We start from the raw sequence: 20,806 nt of genomic DNA, 5'->3' as shown, positions 1-20,806 counted from the left end.
CCAGGATTTGTAGGAGCAGATTGACTCCGGCCTCTGTTCTTGCTCTAGCACTATGAGTGCTAATGGAATTATTGCATGAATCCTATCAGATCAAAAGACATAATGGAGGTGCAAGTGCTTCTGAAACAAACGCTAAACCAATATTAGTGGTGGTGGTTGTTATTGCTCTAATGGTTCAAAAACACTGAGTCCAGTTATTAGGCCCCAAATCTCTCCCACAGGGACTGATATTGGAGCTTTTAAAAATAGGATTGGGGTTCTCAAAATAAGTTAAGGAAGCCAGGCGCACTGGAAGGAGAGTATCATTTTAATGAAAAAACCTGATTAATGGAAATGATTCTTAATATATTTCAAAATGATCTGTTATGACACAAAGCAAAGACATTTATATATGACTTTGAAATTCTTAATAGCTGATTTTAGAGAAACCTATTATAAAATCTTCCAAAGCAGAATATATAGTAAGTAAATCATCTGGGCAGGTCTCCCAGGCAGACTGAAGGCAGCTCCTCTTAAAATAATTTATAAGAAAGCGGGGGAAGGGGGACTGGGAGGAATTATTGCCATAATCATGTATTAATAAAATATTTATAAATGTGACTTTCTCTTTTATCATTACAGATGGTAACAGGTAGGGTTCAGGTACCTCAGAGGGGGCATCCACCTGCCCAGGAGAAGCTCTGCAATCAAGCTGACTTCTGTCACTTCTCTGGGGACACATAAGTGGACCAGGGGGCTCTTTTAGCCTCTGTTTTGTCATATTAGAGGGAGAAAGAGCTTAAGGTTACGAAAACCAGAAGGCAGATTTTAGACATCTACAGGACTCGCCTGCTCCCTAGGCCTTGCAGGGCCCCAGAAGGAGCACATATGTTTGAGTTGAGCATCAGCTGTGAGCTTGGAAAAGTCGCCTAACCCAGGCACCCGATCACTAGTGCCACCTTTTACTGAGGGATTGCCTTGAGCTGAATGCTGAAGCAAGCTAGTAAGATAGGGAATCAATAGATGGATCTGGAACCTGGGAAGAAGTCCACATGGACATCAATAACCCCAAGATGGCTCCTGGAAGACCCTCCCCAAGATTCTGCCACTCAAAAGAAGACTTCCTCCAGAAGCCAGGAGAAGCCCCAGATATTCCCCAAGGACTATCACTGGGCCCTCACAGGAGATTGATAGGAGAAATAAGCAATCAAAATGGTAAACAGCTGAAACTCCTCCCCTGCCATTAGCAAAGGGGTGGGATAATCAACAGTTCAAACAGCAGGTGCAAAGCCTAAGCTCTATCTCCCTCGCCTCTAGACCCCAACTCTGGCTGCCTTCTTCCCCACTTGGATCATTATGCAAGTAAAACCTGGGAATTTATAACCTATAATGGGGAATTGTAGTCTGTAAATCAGCCCTCTTTATCACTTTTCAGCCCCTTACTCTCTACCTGGGACACCTGATCTGTTATTTTCTCCCATTTCTCGTCCTTCCCTACCTGAATAAATTACTGGCCTAACTCACCAGACATGCTTTTGAAATTCATTTCTGTAGACTAGTCAAGAACCTAGTCTAAATCTAGTAACAATGCTATTGGTGATGTGCCCATAACCCCTCAGCTCATGCCACCCCAGTCATGACTCCAGCCTCTCACTCTGCTTTCTCTCACTCTACACTCTGCATCCTCTGCTCTGGCTGCAGGAGGCTGTTCAGCCCAGGCACATGGGGGCAGGCTGGAAACATGGGGAGATGAAGCCACCAGGAGCCATCTTCGACAAAGGAGAAGCAGGAATTGGTGGATAAATATTGCAGCTTCCTTGCCCTTTGGGTAAGACAATTCAAAGGCATGTTCCTCACAGTGTCCCAGGGATCCCCAGGAAGACTAAGCCCCAATTTCCCAAAGGTGACCTGTTCATCCACGAACCCTGCATTGCCAGCCTTCTCCTCCCTGTCTCACTTCCCCACTTCCCTCTCAGGGCTTCCTGGGATTGCCCCACAAATTGTTGTTTCTGTGTCTGCTTCTAGGTTAACCCAACCTTCTTCAGCTTCTTCACATCAGTCCTACTCTTAGGCCATGGAAATAGGGGGCCTTTGAAGCTCAGAGAAGCTCAGGTTTGAATTCAAACCTGCCTTGCTCAAGAGGCACTCAAACCTACAGGTTTTATTTTTTGTTTTTTTTAATTTAAAATTCTTTATTGAAGTATATCATTCATACATGAACATACATAAAAAATAGGTATATAGTAAAAGTTGTGACCTTACAAAACAAACATGCATATCATCAAACAAGGCTCCCATACATCATCCCGCCACCAACGCTTTGCATAGTTGTGAAGCATTTGTTACAAACTATGAAAGCATTAACCCTACAGTTTACTGCACCCAGAATCTCTGGGCCTCGGTTTTCTGTTTAATAAAATACGTTTGCTTGCTCCCACAAATTCCCAACCCACAGACTTCTATGTTTCACCTCTGAACCTTCAGGGTCTCCTGCTCTCAGCTATGCAGCCACGCCCTCAACCTCAGTCTTAAGACCTGATGGTTTTAAGTTTAGAAGTCTCTTTTCAGCAAATAAGATGGCAAACTCACAAAGGGACCGCATGCTCATAGTTGCTCCTATTCTTCACTTTGCTCAGCACAGGCTTTAGAAAAAAAACCCAGTGAATCTATCAGGATGGACAGAGGGTTGAACAGTGCCCTCGGCAAGGGGGCTAGTGCCCCAGGGAAGGCAAAAAACAAACAAACCAGCAAACTCCTAGTCTAAGGCAATAGAGAAATATACAGAAGCCAGACAGCAATGATGTCACAGAGTGTCTACAGGGCACGATGCTGATAGGAGAGGGAGGGGTGGTGGGAATAACTGGAAATAGGGTCAATCAGCAAAGAGACAATTAAGGAGGTGGAGCAGATTCAGGAGGAAGAAGATAGCAAAGCCCATTTTCAGCACATAGAATGGGGAGCATCTCCAGGATGTCTACACAGAGACACACTGTCTTTACTGCTTGGACTCAACTGTCTCTCACATATTCTAGAGCTCCTCAACCCAGTACAGTACCCACAAGCCCCAAGCGGCTATTTAAATGTAAATAAATCAAAATTAAATAAAATTTGAAATTCCGCTCCTTAGTCCCACTAGCTATATTTCCAGTGTTCAATAGCCACGTGCAGCTACGGGCTACCATACTGGACAGCATAGATACAGAGCATCTCTACACTGCAGAAAGTTCTACTGGACAGCACTGATATACAAAGTCAACTTGAAATATCCAGCCCTGCTTCCTTTCTGCCATTCTGGTTTGGCAACCTCCTGAAGAGCAGACCCAGGGACACAGGATAAGACAGATGGACCTGTCCCATCTCACCAAGAAAAGAGCTTCATCAGGCACCTGCCAAAAAAGACAGCTGGCTGCCCAGGTGAACTCGGCAAAAAGAACGTACCTTTACAGGCCCCTGCCGCACCGAGGTGGTAGATGGCTGCCAGCACCCGCCAAATGGCTCGCTGCTCGCTCTCTGAGATACCCAGCATCTCCATGGCACCCAGGAGCTGGGCAAAGGCTGCTGCTGCTCTCTGCTTGTCTTCAGTCTGAGAGCAAAGAGAGGAAAAGAGGCCTTCATGACTGAGAAAACATAAACTTGCAACTTGAGATGAGCTCCGTCTTGGGGGGAATGTGTGGTCACTTTATTATCACAGTAAATTACCCACACAATTATGCTGAGGAATAACTGTAAAAGGGAAAGTTGTAAAAATCATTTCTATCTAACTTTGGAATGCAGTGTGATTTTATTCATTCATGTGTTCACTCAGCATGGATTTACTGAGGCTCTGCTCTGCACTGGGCTCTACTCTGGGTGATATGAGCAAAACCCAGAACTTGACTTTAAAAGATCTCTCAAGGTAGAAATGGAAAGACATAAAAGCAACTGACCGTGAAACAGGCTTAGTGTAAGTGGGAACTATGGAACCTCAGAGGAGGGAATGGCTAACTAATCCTATAATAGAGAATCAAAGAGAATATCACAGAAGAAGAAACAAAGGTGTCACTGAAGTGTGAAAGATAAATAGGCAGAGTTGACCAAGTCAATGTAATAAAGGAACTGACAGGCAGAAGGAACAACCTGGACAATGTGGGGACTCTTTGGAGATAACGGGCAGTTGATTAGATATGAGCACAGAGTAGTTTTTTGGAGGTGGGGGCAGATAGAAAAGGGGAGGAGATAAAGCATGATAAGCTGGCAGACACAAATCATGAAGACCGTGAACATGCTATTAGAGGATCTGGGCTTTAAATGATTAGTAAATACTGGTATGTGCCCCACTGGACCTGTGGCAGAAGTCACTAATCGAGCAAGATCCCACAGCCAGCCAGTGAATCCAGATTCCTTTCAGAACATCACCCCTTACAGTTGCTACCAAGTATTCTGCCTTTGGCAACTGAAATGGAACCTGTCTCCTATAGCTGCTGCAAGCTATGGGAAACTGCCAAAGATTTTTAAGCAAGAGAAAAGAGAAAATGACATGCTCTGATGTTTATGGGTTGTAAACTTTTTTTTTTTTTCAGATTTATGATCCCAATTACATTTGATTGAATATTAAAATTAGTCTGAAATTCCTGCACACATACCATCTGGCCAAGGAGACACAGCCCAGGAGTCTGCTGGGTAGAAAGGAAGTGAGCCTGGGACTGGAACTCTTTTGTCAACAAGGAATTGATTTGCATTTGCCTGCTTAGGGAACCTGGGTGATGAACCAGAGGCTGTTAAAGCTGGGAGGACCTTGAATTTTGTGAAATCCAATGTCCAGGGAGGGGACAATGCTTGCCCAAAGTCACATAGCATATTAATATCAGATAGAGGACGAGAAGTGGGCTTTCCGGATACCCAGTCCAAGCCACTTGCCTCTCTCCCCTTATTCAAGCCACTGCTTCGGGATCCTCAACCCATTTGGACAACTTCAAAGCCTACAGTGACATTGAGAGATTCACTGTAGAAACATTTCAATTAATAGCAAAAGCATGTTCCACTAATCCATCATATTTCTGGGCCACCACAGGACCACAAAATCCCTAGCAACCAGGAGCTCTACCTAGCAACTGCAGCTGTTCCACAGGAACAAACAGAGGGAAGGAAGGCATCTTAACCAACATACTCTTGGTTATTTATGAGATTTGAAAGTAGCAGAGAAAGGACACTGAAAGGACAGTGGCAACACATTTGTTACGGCTCCCACTGTCAGCTATGAGCATTTGACTTTAAATTACAGTCAGACTCCGTCATCCACCACTTAACCCGTATGGGAAGAAGAATGAAAAAACTTCACTAAAGCTCACTGGATTCTTTATCTGTGTCCCCCAACATCTCCTTTTGGGACAGAAGACATATTAGGGGAAATACACACACACGCACACACGTTTCTGATCCAAAATTATTCAGATCAGGAATATGTTTACAGTGCCTTGAGAGTCTAGAGAGTAGGTTGGCCCTCAAACTCCCCTGCATAACCCCCTGACAAAAGTCGCTCTTCAAATCGAAAATGCAAAAAAAAGGTCAAATTAATGGACTAAGTCAATTACAACCCAAACATCTATCAACAGGAGGAAGAATGAACAAACGACGGGATCCCCATGGCACAGCGATAAAGGATGTAGAGCAAGGAGAAAGAACAAGGCCACTGGTACACGCTACAAACTTCCCCGAATCCCACAGATCCAATGCTGAGTTCAAGGTATCTGGCACAGAATACTACATGCTGCATGATTCTATTTATGGGAAGCTGAAAAACAGGCAAAGCTAACCCATAGTGAGAAGTAAGGATTAGGACTTTGGGAGACCACTAATTGGGAGGGGATTTTCTGGGAGGGGTTTTGAGGGAGCCTCAGGAGGGGTGGGGAAGCTCTATAGCTTGGTCTAGGGGTTGGTCACAGTGTGTTTAAGAATGTAAACACTAAAAATGCTTAGATGAACACTGAAATCTGTGCATTTAACACATTTTTCTGTATTTTTTTTTATCTCTATTAAAAGACAAAACAGAACCAAAAACAGTGGGACAAAATGTCAAATCACAAGATGCCCAGGGTTTGCCTGATGCAGTCAAGAGTCTCAAAGCCAATCAGAAACTGCAGGTAATTTAGTGGGGAAAAAAAAAATCCAAAATGTTCTCTCCTACATTAAATCGGGCTGGATTTAGAGCACCCAGGAGATTCCCACAATGCAGACAGAGGAGCCCAGTGGAACTACAAGGGATTTGGAGTCCGAAAGAACTGGACATGGCCTTTCTCAGATATGGGACTATACTTGCATTCCCTAGAGGTGTGACTTGGCACAAGTCGCTTGCCCTTGTACTGAGCCTCAGTTTCCACATCTGTGAAATGGAACTAATGTTGCAGTCTCCTCCCAGGGCTGTTGTGAGGATTAAACTGGTCCATGTGCAAAAAGCAACTGGCACAGCACTAAGCATGCAGCAGCCCCCACTCTCCACCACCACCACCCCCGCCATGCACCCACGCCTTTGCTCAGGCTGTTCCACCTTCCAGACACATCCTTTCCTCACTGCTGCCCAAATTCATGTTCATCCCTCCATGGAATATGAATCAGGCACGTCCCTGCCTCAAGGGGCTCCCAGTCCGAAGAGGGGGACAGATATGCAAATGGACAATGACAACAGAGAGTAAGTGTTGGGGTGTGGGGACCCAACTGGGAGGCCAGAAGCTTTCTAGAAGAAGCGATGCGTGAGGCAAGTCACAGAGGGCAAACAGAACGAGCGAGGTGCAGGGGTGAACTGGGGAGCAGGCAGGGCCTCTAAACAGAAGGGCATGGGGCTGAGGGAACAGGGTGCCTACTGGTGCCAAGAGCTCTGAGGAAGGGGAGGAGAGGCTGGCTGGTCCCTTGCAGGGCTGAAGGGGCAGTGGGGAGCCACAGCCTGCTGCTCAGAGTTGCTCTCTGATAGAGTACGAGGCTAATGGAGGCCTCGCGGGCAGAGGGGTCCAGCCCTTTGGTCTCCTGTCCCCTGCCTCCGATTATCAAAGAGGGCCTTGGACAGGCCTGGTAGGATGACCTTTATGGGATGTAAAGCACCCTTCCGCACCCCCAGGCCCAGCTGGGCATAGCCCCTGCATCTCCACAACCAACAAGCCACCCCCTGGAGAGACACTGGACCTAATAAGAAAATGCTGAGCATTGTCTCGATTCATTTGTGAAAGAAACGCTGGTGCCTGCACAGGTGGGTGACCCTGTGGGGACTGAGGTGAGGGCAAGGCAGTGTCAGTCCAAAGCCAGGCGCTCCTGTTCCCAAGTGGCTCTGCACCACGCTCAACATCTGGCCAGTCCACTTCCTCTCCAGGCACTGCGAGTCCATGTGAGGGGGGAGGAGAAAAGGCATTCACTGAGCACCCATTGGAGTGTACTAAGTGCTTTCACTCTAGGAGGCAGGCGTGGGTCTCACCAATGGACAGAGGGGAAAACTGAGGCCCAGAGAAGTTAAGGCACTTGCCCACAGCCACCCAGTTGGGGAGGGTAGAGTCACTATGTGCCAGACACTCTACGGAGCCCCCCATTCTGACAGCAGACTATGGAGCTGCGTGATGCCCTGCCCATTGAACAGATGTTGAAACTGAGGCTGGCAGAGGATACACAGCCCTCATGGGGCAGGGAGTGGGCCTCAAACTCGGTGGGTCAGACCCTGCCAAGCACAATCCTCACCCTCTATGTATGGCTGAGATGACAGGTGGGAAGAGCACCAAGTTTGGCTGTTCCAGTTCCACCTTTCCCATTAAAAGCTGGGTGTCCTTGAGCCAGTAACTTTACCTCAGTTAATTCTCCAAAAAACAAACAAAAAAACAGATGTGTTAATCCCCTACTCCAAAGGGCTGTTATATTAGGGGGATTAAGTAAGAGAAAGTTCCTGGCAGGGCCCAGGCATGGCCCCAGGCACTAGTGAAGGATCCCCCAACCTTCTGTTTGGAGACCATTCCTTCACAGCTGACAACTGGATCATAAAAAATAAATGTGCCTCTGGCCAGAGCCTGGAATGTGACAGCCAGAAGCAAATGGCTGGGAGGCCAGGGTTGTTATTATTGCTACTGCTGTACTTTAAAAAAAAATCAGACTAGACTGCAGAAAAATAAATTATAGAGAAGAAGAAAATAATATGAAAGCTTTGTGATTTCAAATGTTTCCTGGTGCCCCTGCAGATTTCAAATAAATTCCATTTAAAAGTTGAAAAGTGGCAGGCAGTGAGGGCGCAGGGCAAGGACTACGAGGGGGACTGCAGTCAGCAAGCAGAGGTGGGGGCCAAGCCCTGGGCCAGTGCCACCCCAGGCCACCCTGGGCCCCACCCCTACTTTCTGCCACACTGCAGTTTGCTATTTGCCTCCCAACTTTTGCCTTTGCCTCAGCTGCTCCGTTAAGCAGGAACACTGGGCTCACTGCACCTGTCTAACTTCACTCTCACTCCAGGGCCAGCTCATAGTCATCTCTTCCAGGAAGGCTTCCCTGATACGCCTCTCTCCCTCCAAATCTGGCCACAGCCTACACACGCCTTTATCTAGGAGGATGTTTCTCTGGCTTGGAATGGTGTATGTCTATGTCTATGGCGATCCCCATCTCCCAAACAAAAGTCATCTGAAGTCAGAGATCAGCTGAGTTATTCCATGGGACTAGCAGGTGCTTCACGAATACCCACTTTTGTTAACACACTTTTGGTTAAGGTCCCCGAGTGAGAGCCACTGATGCTATGCTGGTGATTGTCCACTACTGCGTTTGGATCTACTGATCCCGAATTCCTGGGCCCTAAAGGTGCAGGCAGGCTGAGGCATGGGAACCCTGAGCTCTCCAAGGAGAGGCTTCCAAAGGCCTACCACAGTGGAAAAGATTTAAATGATGGAAAAGATGCAATTTTGGTAAGATTGTGGTGAGTTGGGCATGCTCACTTGTTTATACCTTCAACAAGCATATAGTACTGAGTGCTTCCTGGGGGCCTGGCTCGGTATATTCAGCAGTATGCCGGACGCATAAGACCCCGTCCTAATGGGACTTAGGGTAGAGGGGAGAAGAACCAAACGTGAACAAACAACATGAAATGTGATGAGAGGTTGTTATCAAGGAGACCACAGGGCAGATCGCAAAGGAGGCATCTGCTTAGAGGGCTGGGTGGGCACTGAGGCCTAAAGGTGGGTGCACAGAGATGCTTACATCATCATCAAGTGCTACAGGGAAGTTTTTCAACCATGGAAATGGACCACATTGTGGAAATGGCTGAGTGAATTATGACTCCTCCATAAACATCAGTCATTAAAGATATTGTTTGTTAAGGTTTTAATGACACAGTTTGCTCTGAACTATGTAAAATATTCATAGAAAAAATACTGAAAGAAAATCTCCTAAACTGTTACCAGTGGATTTCTCTTGGTGGTGAAGTTATTAGTGCTTGTTTTTTTTTAATTTTGTCTTTATGGGTTTTTTTCTGATTTTTCTGCAAATACATATTAATATAACTTTTAAAATATAAATTTCATTAAGAGTATACTCTTGAGGAGAATAAAGACAAATCCGGTAAGAGAAAAACCCAGTATTTTTGATGCCATAAGGAGCATGGATAGGGGGCCTCATGGGCAAGCAGGGCGCCAAGCTGCTGGGGAGAAACCAAGTTCCCCCAGTGCCTCTGAGGCCCTGCCCTGTCGTCTGCACCCACTTCATGGTCCAATGAAGGCATCTATGATAATACTTGAATAATAATAATAGTAATAATAATAAATGACAGTGGTTCAGTGTCAGGCACTGCCCTAGTTCCCAAATGCTTCACAGGCTTTATCTCTCTTAACTTTTTTTTGTGGGGGGAGATATTACTACCCCAGTTTTACAGATGAGGAAACTGAGGCCCAGAGAGGTGAAGTCACTTGCATAAAGCCAGTCAGGCATAAGGGTTGGTACTGGGATTTGATCCTGGCTGTATCAGACTCCCAGAACCCATTTCTTAGCCACCGTAATTGATGAATTGTCAGAAGATGGGCCTGAGAGTCACAGATGAAGTAGAAGCAGAAATGATCAAGAGTCAGGGGACTGGCTAGGAGGAGGAGGACCAGAGGGTTTAGTGGAAGATGAAGTCAGGCCATAGTATACCAGATAAAATGCAGGATGTCGCATTAAATCTCAATTTCAGATACACAATGAATACTTTTTTAGTATAAGTATTACCCCCTGCAATATTTGGTGTAGCAGAAACACTGGCTTTACTGCACCTAACTTCACTCTCATTCTAGGACCAGCTCATTGTCACCTCCTCCAGGCAGGCTTCCCCGATACACCTCTACCCCTCTAGAGGTTGGCAATATTTGGGACATATTTATACTAAAAACTTAATGAATTTTTATCTGAATTCAAATTTAACTGGGCATCCTGTATTATTACTATTTGCTAAATCTTACAGCCTTGGGGACTCATACTTAGGAGCCCCCATCTTAGGGGAACATTTCCTGACTACCAAGTTCTCCTAATGAGACTGTACCTAGAGTGCCCAGTCCTGGTAACCAGCCCAGGCTTGTATAAAAGGCCGCCAAGTTTTCAGACTCTATTTTTGTTCTTAGAGAAAAGACAAAACATTCTCTAGATACCTGCCAGGTAGTTGAGAGAGAACAAAGGAACACCTTACCAGTTCCTGCAAATCAACTGGCCTAAAAAAACACCCCACAGAAATACAGGAAGAGAAAAAAAAAGAAAAACACTTCGAAGGAGTTCTTGACATGACTTCACGCTATCAGTTTCCTACAGATAGATGACAGACAGGTCAGAGCTGGGGAAGCTCTTTTCCTCCCCCAAAAAGAGTGGCAAAACAAACAATTCTCCAGCTGAGCCAAATGGATAACGTGGGCAAAACTCATCTAATGAATGAGAAGACCCAGTGCTTCTAAAGGCCTCGTCATGGTGAAAGAAAACACCCCCAAATGAGGGAGTAGTCAAGAGGATCAAGAGAGAATCAGTCCTTAGAACTTAAGGACAGGGGGCTGTATCATCCCACCCCACCCGCTGCAGAAATAGACCCTACTACAGTGTGGGCCCTGGACCAGCAGCATCAGAATCACCCAGAAACTCATGGAAAACGCCAATTCTCAGGCCAGACCCCTGACCTTACGGAATCAGACATTCTGTGGATAAAGTCCAGCAATCGCCCTCCTCTCTTCCCCATCCCTCTGTCCCCAGGCAAACCGGGATCTGTTTTCTGTTCACTATATATTAGTTTGCATTTTCTAGAATTTCATATATATACCACATGTATTCTCTTTCATCTGGGATTTTTCCCTCAGCTGTATTTTTTAGTTTATCAACAGTTTCTTCTCTTTTATCACACAGTATTATTCTATTATATGGCTATAGCACAATGTATTTATCAATTCATCTGTTGATAAATATTTTGGTATTTGTCATACAAAAATATAACAAATAAACTGCCTATGACAAATAAAACTGCTATGAATATTTGTATAAAAGTTCTGTGTGGAATTACACTTTCATTCTCCTGATAAATACCTATAATGGCTGTGTCACAGGGGAGGTATATATTTAACATTTTAAAGAAACTACCAAACTGTTTTCTAAAGTGGTTGTACTAGTATATTTTACATTCCCACCAGCAGTGCATGAGAGTTCTACTTACTCCAAAGTCTCACCAGCAGTTGCTATGATCAATCTTTTTAAATTTAGCCATGCTAGTAATTGTGTTTTGGTATCTCATTGTTATTTTAATTTGCATCTCTTTCATGACTAATGATAGTGGGCATATTTTCATGTGCTTATTTGACATCAGTATATGGTCTTTGCTGAAATGTGTGTTCAAGTATTTTGTCTGTTTACTGGATTGTTTTTTTAAATTATGAATTTCTTACATTTTGAGTATGAATCCTTTATCAGTCATGTGACTTGCAAATATTTTCTCCCAGTTTGTGGCTTGTCTTTTCAACTTAACAGTGTCTTTCAAAAAGGAGTCTTCATTTTGATGAAGTCTATTTATCAATTTGTTCTCTTTGCCTAACCCGAGGTCAAAAAGTTTTTTCTTCTATGTTTTCTTCTAGGAGTTTTCTGGTTTTAGGTTTTACACTTAGGCCTATGATCCATTTTAGTTACTTTTCATATATAGCATGACATATATGGATCAAAGTTCTATTTTTTTCTTTTTTTTTCACCTAAGGATATCTAATTATTCTAGCAGTATTTGTTGCCCAGACACATATGTCTGAAAAGAGGTCTTCGAGCTGAAATTATCTTACTCCCCCTCTACTTGATGAACTCCAACTCATCCTTGAAAATCTAGTTCAAATGTCCCCTTTGAAACCTTTCTATACATGCCTCTTCTGTTACTTTTACTGGACTTGTGATTGGTGTTTGGGTTGGTGTATACTCAGGAGACCTCAATCTCTGGACTGTCCATGTGACAGGCAGGCCCTGAGCCTCAGCAACTTGCAACTCCTACCCTCTGGTTTATTGGACTTACCCTGGCCAGCTAACAGGGAGGTGAAGAAGGTCAACCACCACCCCAGGGAGCCAAGAGTGCCTACAACTGAAAGCAGGAGAACAGCATCCATCATCCATGTGGAATCTAAGCCCTCTCTTGATATAGAGGGGGACTGGACTTAACCACCCAGGGTCCACAGGATGAAGGAACAGACTACAGATTAGAGTGGGCTTAACTGGTGTTTTGCTGGGGAACTATTGTGCTTAGTAAGGGAAGAAATTATAATTTTGATGTGGAGAAAGTGGGCACGGTAGCTGCTGATGTAGGGAGAGGGAAGAAGAGATATGATGTGGGTGCATTTTCAGGATTTGGAGTTGTCCTGGGTGTTGCTGCAGGGACAGATGGTGGACATTGTGTGTCTTGCCATGGCCCACATGGTGGAATGGGGAAGAGTGTAGACTACAATGTAGGCCACTCTCCATGTGATGCAGCAGTGCTCCAAAATGTATTCACCAGGTGCAGTAAATGTGCCACAATGATGGAAGAGGTTGCTGATGTGGGAGGAGTGGGGTAGGGGGGTGAGGGGTATACGAGGACCTCATATCTTTCAGATGTAAATTTTAAAAGAAAATAAAGAAGAAAAAAAAATGTCCCCTTTGCCGAGAAGCCCTGACTGAGGCCAAGTAGCTCTCTCATTCCCATTTGGCTCCCATGGCATCTTGTGCAACCTCTGGCATATTCTTGTCGCACATGATTACATGAATTTCCATGTTTGTCTTTCCTGCTAGGATGAAAATTCATGGGATAAGGACCATGATCCCAGCTCTTAGCACAGGTCTGGCACAGGTGTGCATAAGTTAGCCACTTGCTTTTTTTAGCAATTCAATTCCCATCTTCCAAGGCCTGCTCCCAGACCACATTCTCCAGGAAGCCATCTCTTGTTGCATCCTCTCACACTACGCACCAGTGGTATTTCCAATAAGTACCCTATTGACTGAGGCCAAGCCCAGTGATAAGCACTTTACACACCTCTTCACACTTAATCCTCACAACAACCCCATGAGGTAGATGCAACTGCTATCACCATTTCACCAAAGAGAACACAGTAGTTCAGAGAGGTTAGGCTCTGCCCTGAGGTCACATAGGTAGTGAGTGTCAGAGCCAGGACTTGAACCCAGATGGCCTGATCCCCAAGCCCATGCTCTTACCACTAAGTACACCACTTCCTAGTTCCTTTTATTTGTACAAATCTCATATCCCCCAACAAGCCCAGACCCTACAAAGGCATCCCCTGCCTCCTCCACATGACCAGCCATGTCCCAAAGAAATTGAGTTGCACAGGGTACCCCTCCATGACTCTCTCATCCTGGCCTCGGGAAACAGATTCATACACACACCCCGGAAAGAACTCTTCCTTACCTTGGACCACACGCCCATCCCAAAGGAGCTGTTGTCTGCCATCTGGTGCAGGTACAGCTCCGTCCTGGAAGTAGAAAAGGGACCAGAAGTAAGGGGTACTCTGTACACCAGCGGCCTGGCAGGGCAGGTGATCACCACGGCGTGGGTCTCCCATGAAGCCCCAGGCAGCTCCAGTACCTGCCCCCAGCTCTTCTTCCACCAGCTCTGCCCCCAAGACATCACCCACCTCCAGAATATCCCTCACTCATTTCCCTCATTTGGCCCTTCTGAAGGGCCAGGAAACCCTAGAAGAGTCCTGCAAGGGCACAGGTTCTAATCCCAGGTCTTCTCACCAGGTGTGGCCTGATTGAGGATAATATTAGGGCAGTTGACATGAATGGGACCTTGCCATGTGCTAAATCCTAAGATTATTAATAACAGCCCCACGCATAGGTACAAACAGTATTCCCATCTTACAGATAACAAAATGGAGGCACTGAGAGTTAGCTCCTTGCCCAAGACCTCACAGCGAGCAAACATCAAGCCAGGATTCACAGCTCCTTTGGACTAGAGCCCTAGCCTTTAGCTCCTTCACTATCCTGCTCCTCTTCCCCTCTCAGGACCTTCACCCTGTAATATGACCTGATCTCTAAAGTTCCACCCAGTGTTCACACCACAGCTTTCCTGAGGTGAGGACTGCAGATAGGATGCCCACTCCATCAGGCAACAAAATGGCATACAGACAAACTGAGGAAGCAGGAATCAAGAAGGACTTCTCTAAAGAGGGGAATCATAACAAAGTTTTGAAGGATGAATATGAGTTTGCCACATGAATGCATGAAAGAAAGGAAGAAAGTCTGAGGAAAGAAGAATCCATTTTTGTTCTACAAAAACTTCACTGTAGATGAGGGATGAGCTTGGCAGCAGCAGAGATGGGGAAAGGGAGATGTCCTGGGGAGATATTTAGGATGTGGAATTATAGGAAGCCCCAGAATGCCCATGACCCCAAGAGGGTTGAACTGTTCCAAGCGGGGTTCCTCCCTCCACCAGGACTGCCAGACCCACCTGGGTTGGCCCCACACCCTCAGAGGCAGCTCTGTCTTGCCTCCTGAGGATGCCAAGCTCACCCAGGCCAGACTCGCTGGCGCCGAGAGCCACGCGGACAGGGACAGGCCTGGTGCGGAGGCCTGGTCACCTCTGCTGGCAGCAGCCCGGCCCTGTCCTTCCCACTGCTGAGCCCACGGCTCCCCCATCTCCAGCAGGCAACAGGCCCAGGCCCAGAATCCCAGCCCCACCCAAGGATGGGCCCAATGTGGGGGTCGAAAGCAGGACAGGGAGGACATGGATGTCCTTCAATTTTCCAAGAGATAAGGAAACAGAGGCCGGGAGAGGTGAAGCCTCTCATCTGGGCCCCAGTGTAGGAAAGGAGAACTCAGACTCCCAAAGTTCAGCATCTACCTCTTACCCCTTCCATGTTGCACCCTACCGTGCACCACACAGAGTCTGCTGCCTTGACACATGATCTCGTTTAAATGCTGAAGGGGTGAGCACTAGCAAATACCCATTCCAGGGGAATCCAGGGCTCAGAGAGGCCCACGTGGGGCCAAGCCAGGATTCAAACACACACGGCTCTGACCCAAAGCCTGCCCTTTCCAGCCCACACCTGGTCTGTGGCTGACAGGCGTGCCAGGGCAGATCAAGTTCTCAAGAACAACAAACACATGCAAGCACTCCCTGGGTTCCAGGCACTAGTCTAAGCATCATATACCTATTGCTCCTTAACCCCTCAACAACACTCTGAGATAGTTATTATCACACCTACTTGAAAGATGAGAAAAGTGAGGCTCGGGGAGATGAAGTCACTAGCCTAAGGTCACATGGCCAACAGGGGAGAGCTAGGACACCAAATATGAAGCCTGGCTCCAGAATCCACAGTCCTCACCACTATACTATCCTGCCTTACTGCCAAGTTCTTCTGAAGGGCTTCCAGAAGTTTCCTCACTACCCAGTTATCCCTCTCTGAAATCTGGGAGTTCCCTTTCTAATCTGCACTCTCTCCACGGGGACAGTTCCCCTCCAGCCTTAGCCAGGAGGCTCAGGACAAGCTGAACCTGACCTACAAATGGAGAAGAAGGCAGGGTTTTCAGAGAGGTGCAGGGCGGTAATGGTCAATCATCACCCCTCTCTCTGGGGCTTCAGAACAAGGACCTTGTCCATTGGACAGAGGAGGAAAACGAGGCTGAGAGAGAGGGAGCCACATGCCCAAGGGAACCCTGCAAAGTCGGGGAGGGGTGGAGAGAACACTGTGCCACTTCCCCAAGGAGGTCCTCCAAGGTGAGGTTCCCCTGGCTACACTGCTCACTGCTCCACTCAGCTCCCCACACGGCCGAGGCACCTATTCAGGCACACCCTCTGTACAGGCTAACGCTTTCCCAGCTTAGAAACTTTTGGAAGACTTGGGGTCTCTTGTTCTTGCCCTCCTCCCATGTTACCATCAGGCCCTGGATTGACATGCCACCACCCCAGCAGACAGCCTTAGCACCCCTGGCATTTATAAAGACCTGTACTGGAATTATCTCAATCCTATAAGGTCAAGGAATTGCTTCCCTTTGACAGGGGAATAAACTGAGGGTCAGAATGGACAAGACTAGACCAAGGTCACCCAGCCCATGAGCAGACTGTTCCCAGGCAGCTGGAATCCAGGGGCCACGTCCCCAACAGCGCTTCCACAGCTTCTCTGCTCCAGGAAGGAGCTAGGGCTGGGCCCTGATGATAGGGTCCCCTTTGTCTCACTGCCCACTGCTGTTCTTGCCTGTCCCACTCGCTCACCTGAGATCCAGGTCCAATCCAGCCAGCAGCTGGGAGAACACCTCAAAGTTGCCTTCCCCTTCTGGCCGCCGTGCCACCCGGCTCTTTTCCAAAAGCATGGTCTGTGGGGGAGATGGAAAGCACCAGGTCAGCACTTCAAAAGTGAGTGGCTTTGGGTACATCTGCCCCATGCCTGGTGTGCAGTTACCCAGCAGGCCCTATCAAAGTGATCTACCCCAACCCACCCTTTGAGCCTACATCTCAAGTTCAAATCCTCCAAATCTACACTTATCAGTCCTTTGTCTCACTAACTCAGGGTCCACCTAAAGAATCAACTAATGCAACCAAGGCATTCCACTTAGGATATCAAAAGGCAATAACAATTAAATAGGGCTGGCCTCTAATAGAGCCTTTAATACCTTGACCCGAGAGCATGATTAATGGTAGAATATCAGAACCAGGACAGAGAAGAGACTTTTTTTTGACACTGAGGACTTTTCATTTAGTGTGGATATTAGCCTAGTTCCATGCAGAAATGGCACATCTAATAACCTAATCCTATTTTCTGTTCAAACAGAAGGTCTGAGGGGGGAAGAGGTGGAGTGTGGGTGATTTTGGAATTATGAACAAACAGGCCATGTGTTCATCATACATGGGCTGCCGTGGAGGGCTGGCAAGCGTCTGCTTAATTTCAGCTTGTGTTTTCAAGACCCAGCTAATGAACGGCTGAATTGTGTATTTTCTCAAGAATATTTCATCCCCTCGACATTCCAGGTTGCAGGAGGGGAGGTTCCAGTGCACTCAGCAAGGGTGGGGAGGAAATGATCATGGCTTGGGGTACCATAACCTTTCCAGACACATTTCTGGGAGCCCCACAGCACCAAGGAACCCCTCTCCCCTATACCCCCAGAGGCCTCACCTGGAGCTGAGCAGCCGTGACTCGGCCGGTGGCATTGAAGTCCAGCGACATCACCATGGCAAATCGGGTGGCACTGCGGCTGTGTCCCGTGGACATGGAGCCAAAGGCCCGGAGAATGGTGAAGGCAGCACGGATCTTCTCCACTGCGGGGCATGAAGTGCAGCATCACCTACTGTCCAGCCATGACCACCCTTGCCTCTCTCAGGACCACTTTCCCCACTGGTCACTGCACACAGCCAGGCCCAATCTTATCTCCAGCTCCTGGTAGGCTCCTGTGGGCTCCTGGCCACCCCTTCCAAATGAGTTCATTTTACACATTTCACTGGGCACTAACTGCCAGCCTGGTCCTGTGCTGTGACAAGTATAAGACTCCATATATGAGAAGAGATACACAGGCACAGCTTACAATCTGGGTGACGGGGCTGCTCTAAGGCCCTCTTTAGCCTGACGAGCCCAGGAGGAGGGCAGGGCACTGGTGTTCTTGGACTTGCCCTCAGGGACCTCACAGCCTAGGAGCAGACCTAATGAGCCCTGAAGTCTCTCCACAACTGTTTTTTGAGTACTTACTATGCCCCAGGCACTGTGCTGGGCACCCAGACCCAGCCTACCCTAACCCCCACTTTCAAGCACACATTCTCACAGCAGAACTGCATCCTGGGAGGGCAGGGATTGGCCCCTCTCCCCACTGAATCCCCACCTCCTGCCACAGGCCAGGTGCACCAAAGTTTTTTAGGAAAGTATTGACTTGACCCTGGTGGAGAGACAGAATGTCACAGTGGTTTGGTGAGTGGCCTCTTGAATTTGAAACTTCCCTGTGCCTCAGATACCCCAGCTGCAACACGGGGATAATGACAGCACTTAATTCATATAGTTTTCAGGAGGATTAAAGGATTTAATAATATAAAGTGCTTGGAAAATGCTCCAAAAGTACTGTGGTTGTTATCATTATTATTATTAGAAAAGCAATATCACTCAAGTCATGTCTTCACAGCAAAGAATTGCTCTCAATATTGTCCTCAAGAGGGCAAACACTGATTCTCTGGGGCAAGAAAAATTTTTTTACTCTTTCCACATATAAAGCACAGATATGCCCATATCGCATAAATACACAGTATAGATGTGGTATTGAAATTTTATAATGGGCAACGATTGAGGGGGAAATGTCTAAAGAGCCACTTTAGTGGGGAGATAATGAAAATGAGGTTAAGAAACACTGACTCAGTGGTTTGGGCTTGGCTTTGGATCTCAGTTTTAAGATAGATTAGCTCTGTGACCTTGAGCAAGCTAGTTATCCTCTTCGACCCTCAAAATCTTCATCTATAAAATCCAAGGCATAATAATATCTACCTTTTAGGTTTGTATTAATAAATAAGTTAATACACTTGGAATAGGACCAGGCACACAAGCGCTCAGTAATTGTGTACTTTGATCACTATTATTATTAGACGGCACTCTTTCTTTAAGGCCCAGCTAAAATGTCACTCCCTCAGGGAAGTCTGCACAAAACCCTCCTGTGCTCCCTCCACCTCTCCCTAATCAGCTCTACAAGCACTTTTTTTTTCTCCCCACCCCTCGTTGTTCCCATTTGCTTGTCTGTTCATTGTATACTGATCTTCTTTTTAGGAGGCACCTGGAACCGAACCCAGGACCTCCCATGTGGGAAGGAGGTGCCTAATCACTTGTGCAAGCACTTTTTGCAGAGGATTTGTTTTGGTTATATACGTGCAGTTGGGTCACTCCTCTGGCAGAAGCCAGGCTATCTGTTTTTGCCTTTGGATCTTCTGGACAGTTCACCAAGTTGTACACTGTACAGGGACTGACATCGAAGGGGAGCATCATTTGCATCCTACTATAGATTTGCATACTTCTTAGGAGAATTTCCCAGCAGATGGCAGTCAAGTGTCTGATTTTAACAACATCAACGTAGGATGATTGTTTGGCAAATGATAGTCATGTGCCTTTATCTGATATGCACACAAGTGCCCGATGGGCTAGGGGCAGCCCTGCCCACTAGCAGGCAAAGGGTGTCCATACATCTGCTGCTCATTGAGGGCTGAGTGGATATGAGGAACAGTCCCACACACTCCCTCCAAATCTCCCCTTCCTGCTCCCACCCTGCTATTGCCACCTGGAGACCACTGTACCTGAGATTCTGCCATCCACACTGCCCGCCAGCCCCACCAGGTGCTCCAGGACCTGCTCGCAGCAAGCAGTCTTCCCAGCACCACTCCGGCCCAGGGCCACAATGCTCTGATCTCTCCGCTGGCTCAGCATTGCCCGGTACGCCCGCTGTGCCAGGGAGCCGATGTGAGCGGGCAGCCCATCCCAGCGGCCTCTGGGTACCTGCACGACAATCCAGGCATCAGCCTTCCCATCCCAGCTACTGCCCAGGGAATACTCCAAGAAGTGTCCCACCCCAGGCCTCAGGGCCAGATCCATGTACCTGCCTCCTATTCTCAGTACTGTATTTGTCAGAAAAGTCTCAGCATTTTACTGGCAAGAGCCCCAGCCTGGAAATGTAGTCCTGTGGCTGACTCACTGTAACTTCTTTGGGCAGCCTGCAACCCATCTCTGGGCCTGGGTCTCCTTTTTGACAAGTTAGAGGTTTGAGCTAGCGCTGCATTAGTCCATGGGATCCTCTCATCCACTACTCAAATCTGTGTATAGTAACTGCTTTTAAAAGAGGCAGCCAGATGATGTGGCAGGACCGATTAGTAATGTCTGCCTTGGAGACAGGAAGTGGGAAAGGGGGAGTGGGCGGGGCACATGTGCCATACACATGCCATAACAGACTCAGGTGATACCTGGAGTCCCTTCCACTTCATCCATTCTTTCATCCCAGCCATTCACTTTTCATTCAATTAAAAGCTCACAGAGGGGAAGCAGATGTGGCTCAAGCAACTGGGCTCCTGTCTACCATATGGGAAGTCCTAGGTTCAGTGCCTGGAGCCTCCTTGTGAAGGCGAGGTGGCCCCCATGGAGACCTGGCCCACATGGATAGCTGGTCCATGTGGAGACCTGGCCCATGTGGCAAGCTGATGCAGCAAGATGACACAACAGAAAAGAGATACAGAGGAAAAGGCAATTAGAGACACAATAAACCAGGGAACTGAGGTGGCTCAAGTGATTGAGTGCCTCTCCCCCATGTCAGAAAGTCCTGGGATAGGTTCCTGGTACCTCCTAAAAATGAGGAGAGAAAAACAAGCAGACAAAGAACAACACACAGCAAATGAATACAGAAGCAGACAGCAAATGCAAGCAGC

The 20,806-nt window shown here is 47.1% G+C and overlaps 1 protein-coding gene across 4 annotated transcripts in view; it reads right to left on the bottom strand.

Annotated features, from left to right (window-relative positions):
• Window positions 1-20,806, bottom strand: part of MYO18B (myosin XVIIIB) — a 263,498-nt gene that overhangs the window by 214,185 nt on the left and 28,507 nt on the right. For all 4 annotated transcript variants that reach the window (XM_058281562.1, XM_058281564.1, XM_058281563.1 and 1 more), the window contains exons 8-12: window positions 19,688-19,886; window positions 17,544-17,686; window positions 16,646-16,746; window positions 13,838-13,901; window positions 3,418-3,562 (exon numbers count right to left, since the gene is read on the bottom strand). In XM_058281562.1, the coding sequence (XP_058137545.1) occupies window positions 3,418-3,562; window positions 13,838-13,901; window positions 16,646-16,746; window positions 17,544-17,686; window positions 19,688-19,886 (652 nt within the window). The remainder of the gene's footprint in view (window positions 1-3,417; window positions 3,563-13,837; window positions 13,902-16,645; window positions 16,747-17,543; window positions 17,687-19,687; window positions 19,887-20,806) is intronic.

The sequence above is a fragment of the Dasypus novemcinctus genome, chromosome 19, assembly GCF_030445035.2.
Source record: "Dasypus novemcinctus isolate mDasNov1 chromosome 19, mDasNov1.1.hap2, whole genome shotgun sequence".
Classification (NCBI taxonomy): domain Eukaryota; kingdom Metazoa; phylum Chordata; class Mammalia; order Cingulata; family Dasypodidae; genus Dasypus; species Dasypus novemcinctus.
This window is presented reverse-complemented; position numbering and strand designations above follow the sequence as displayed.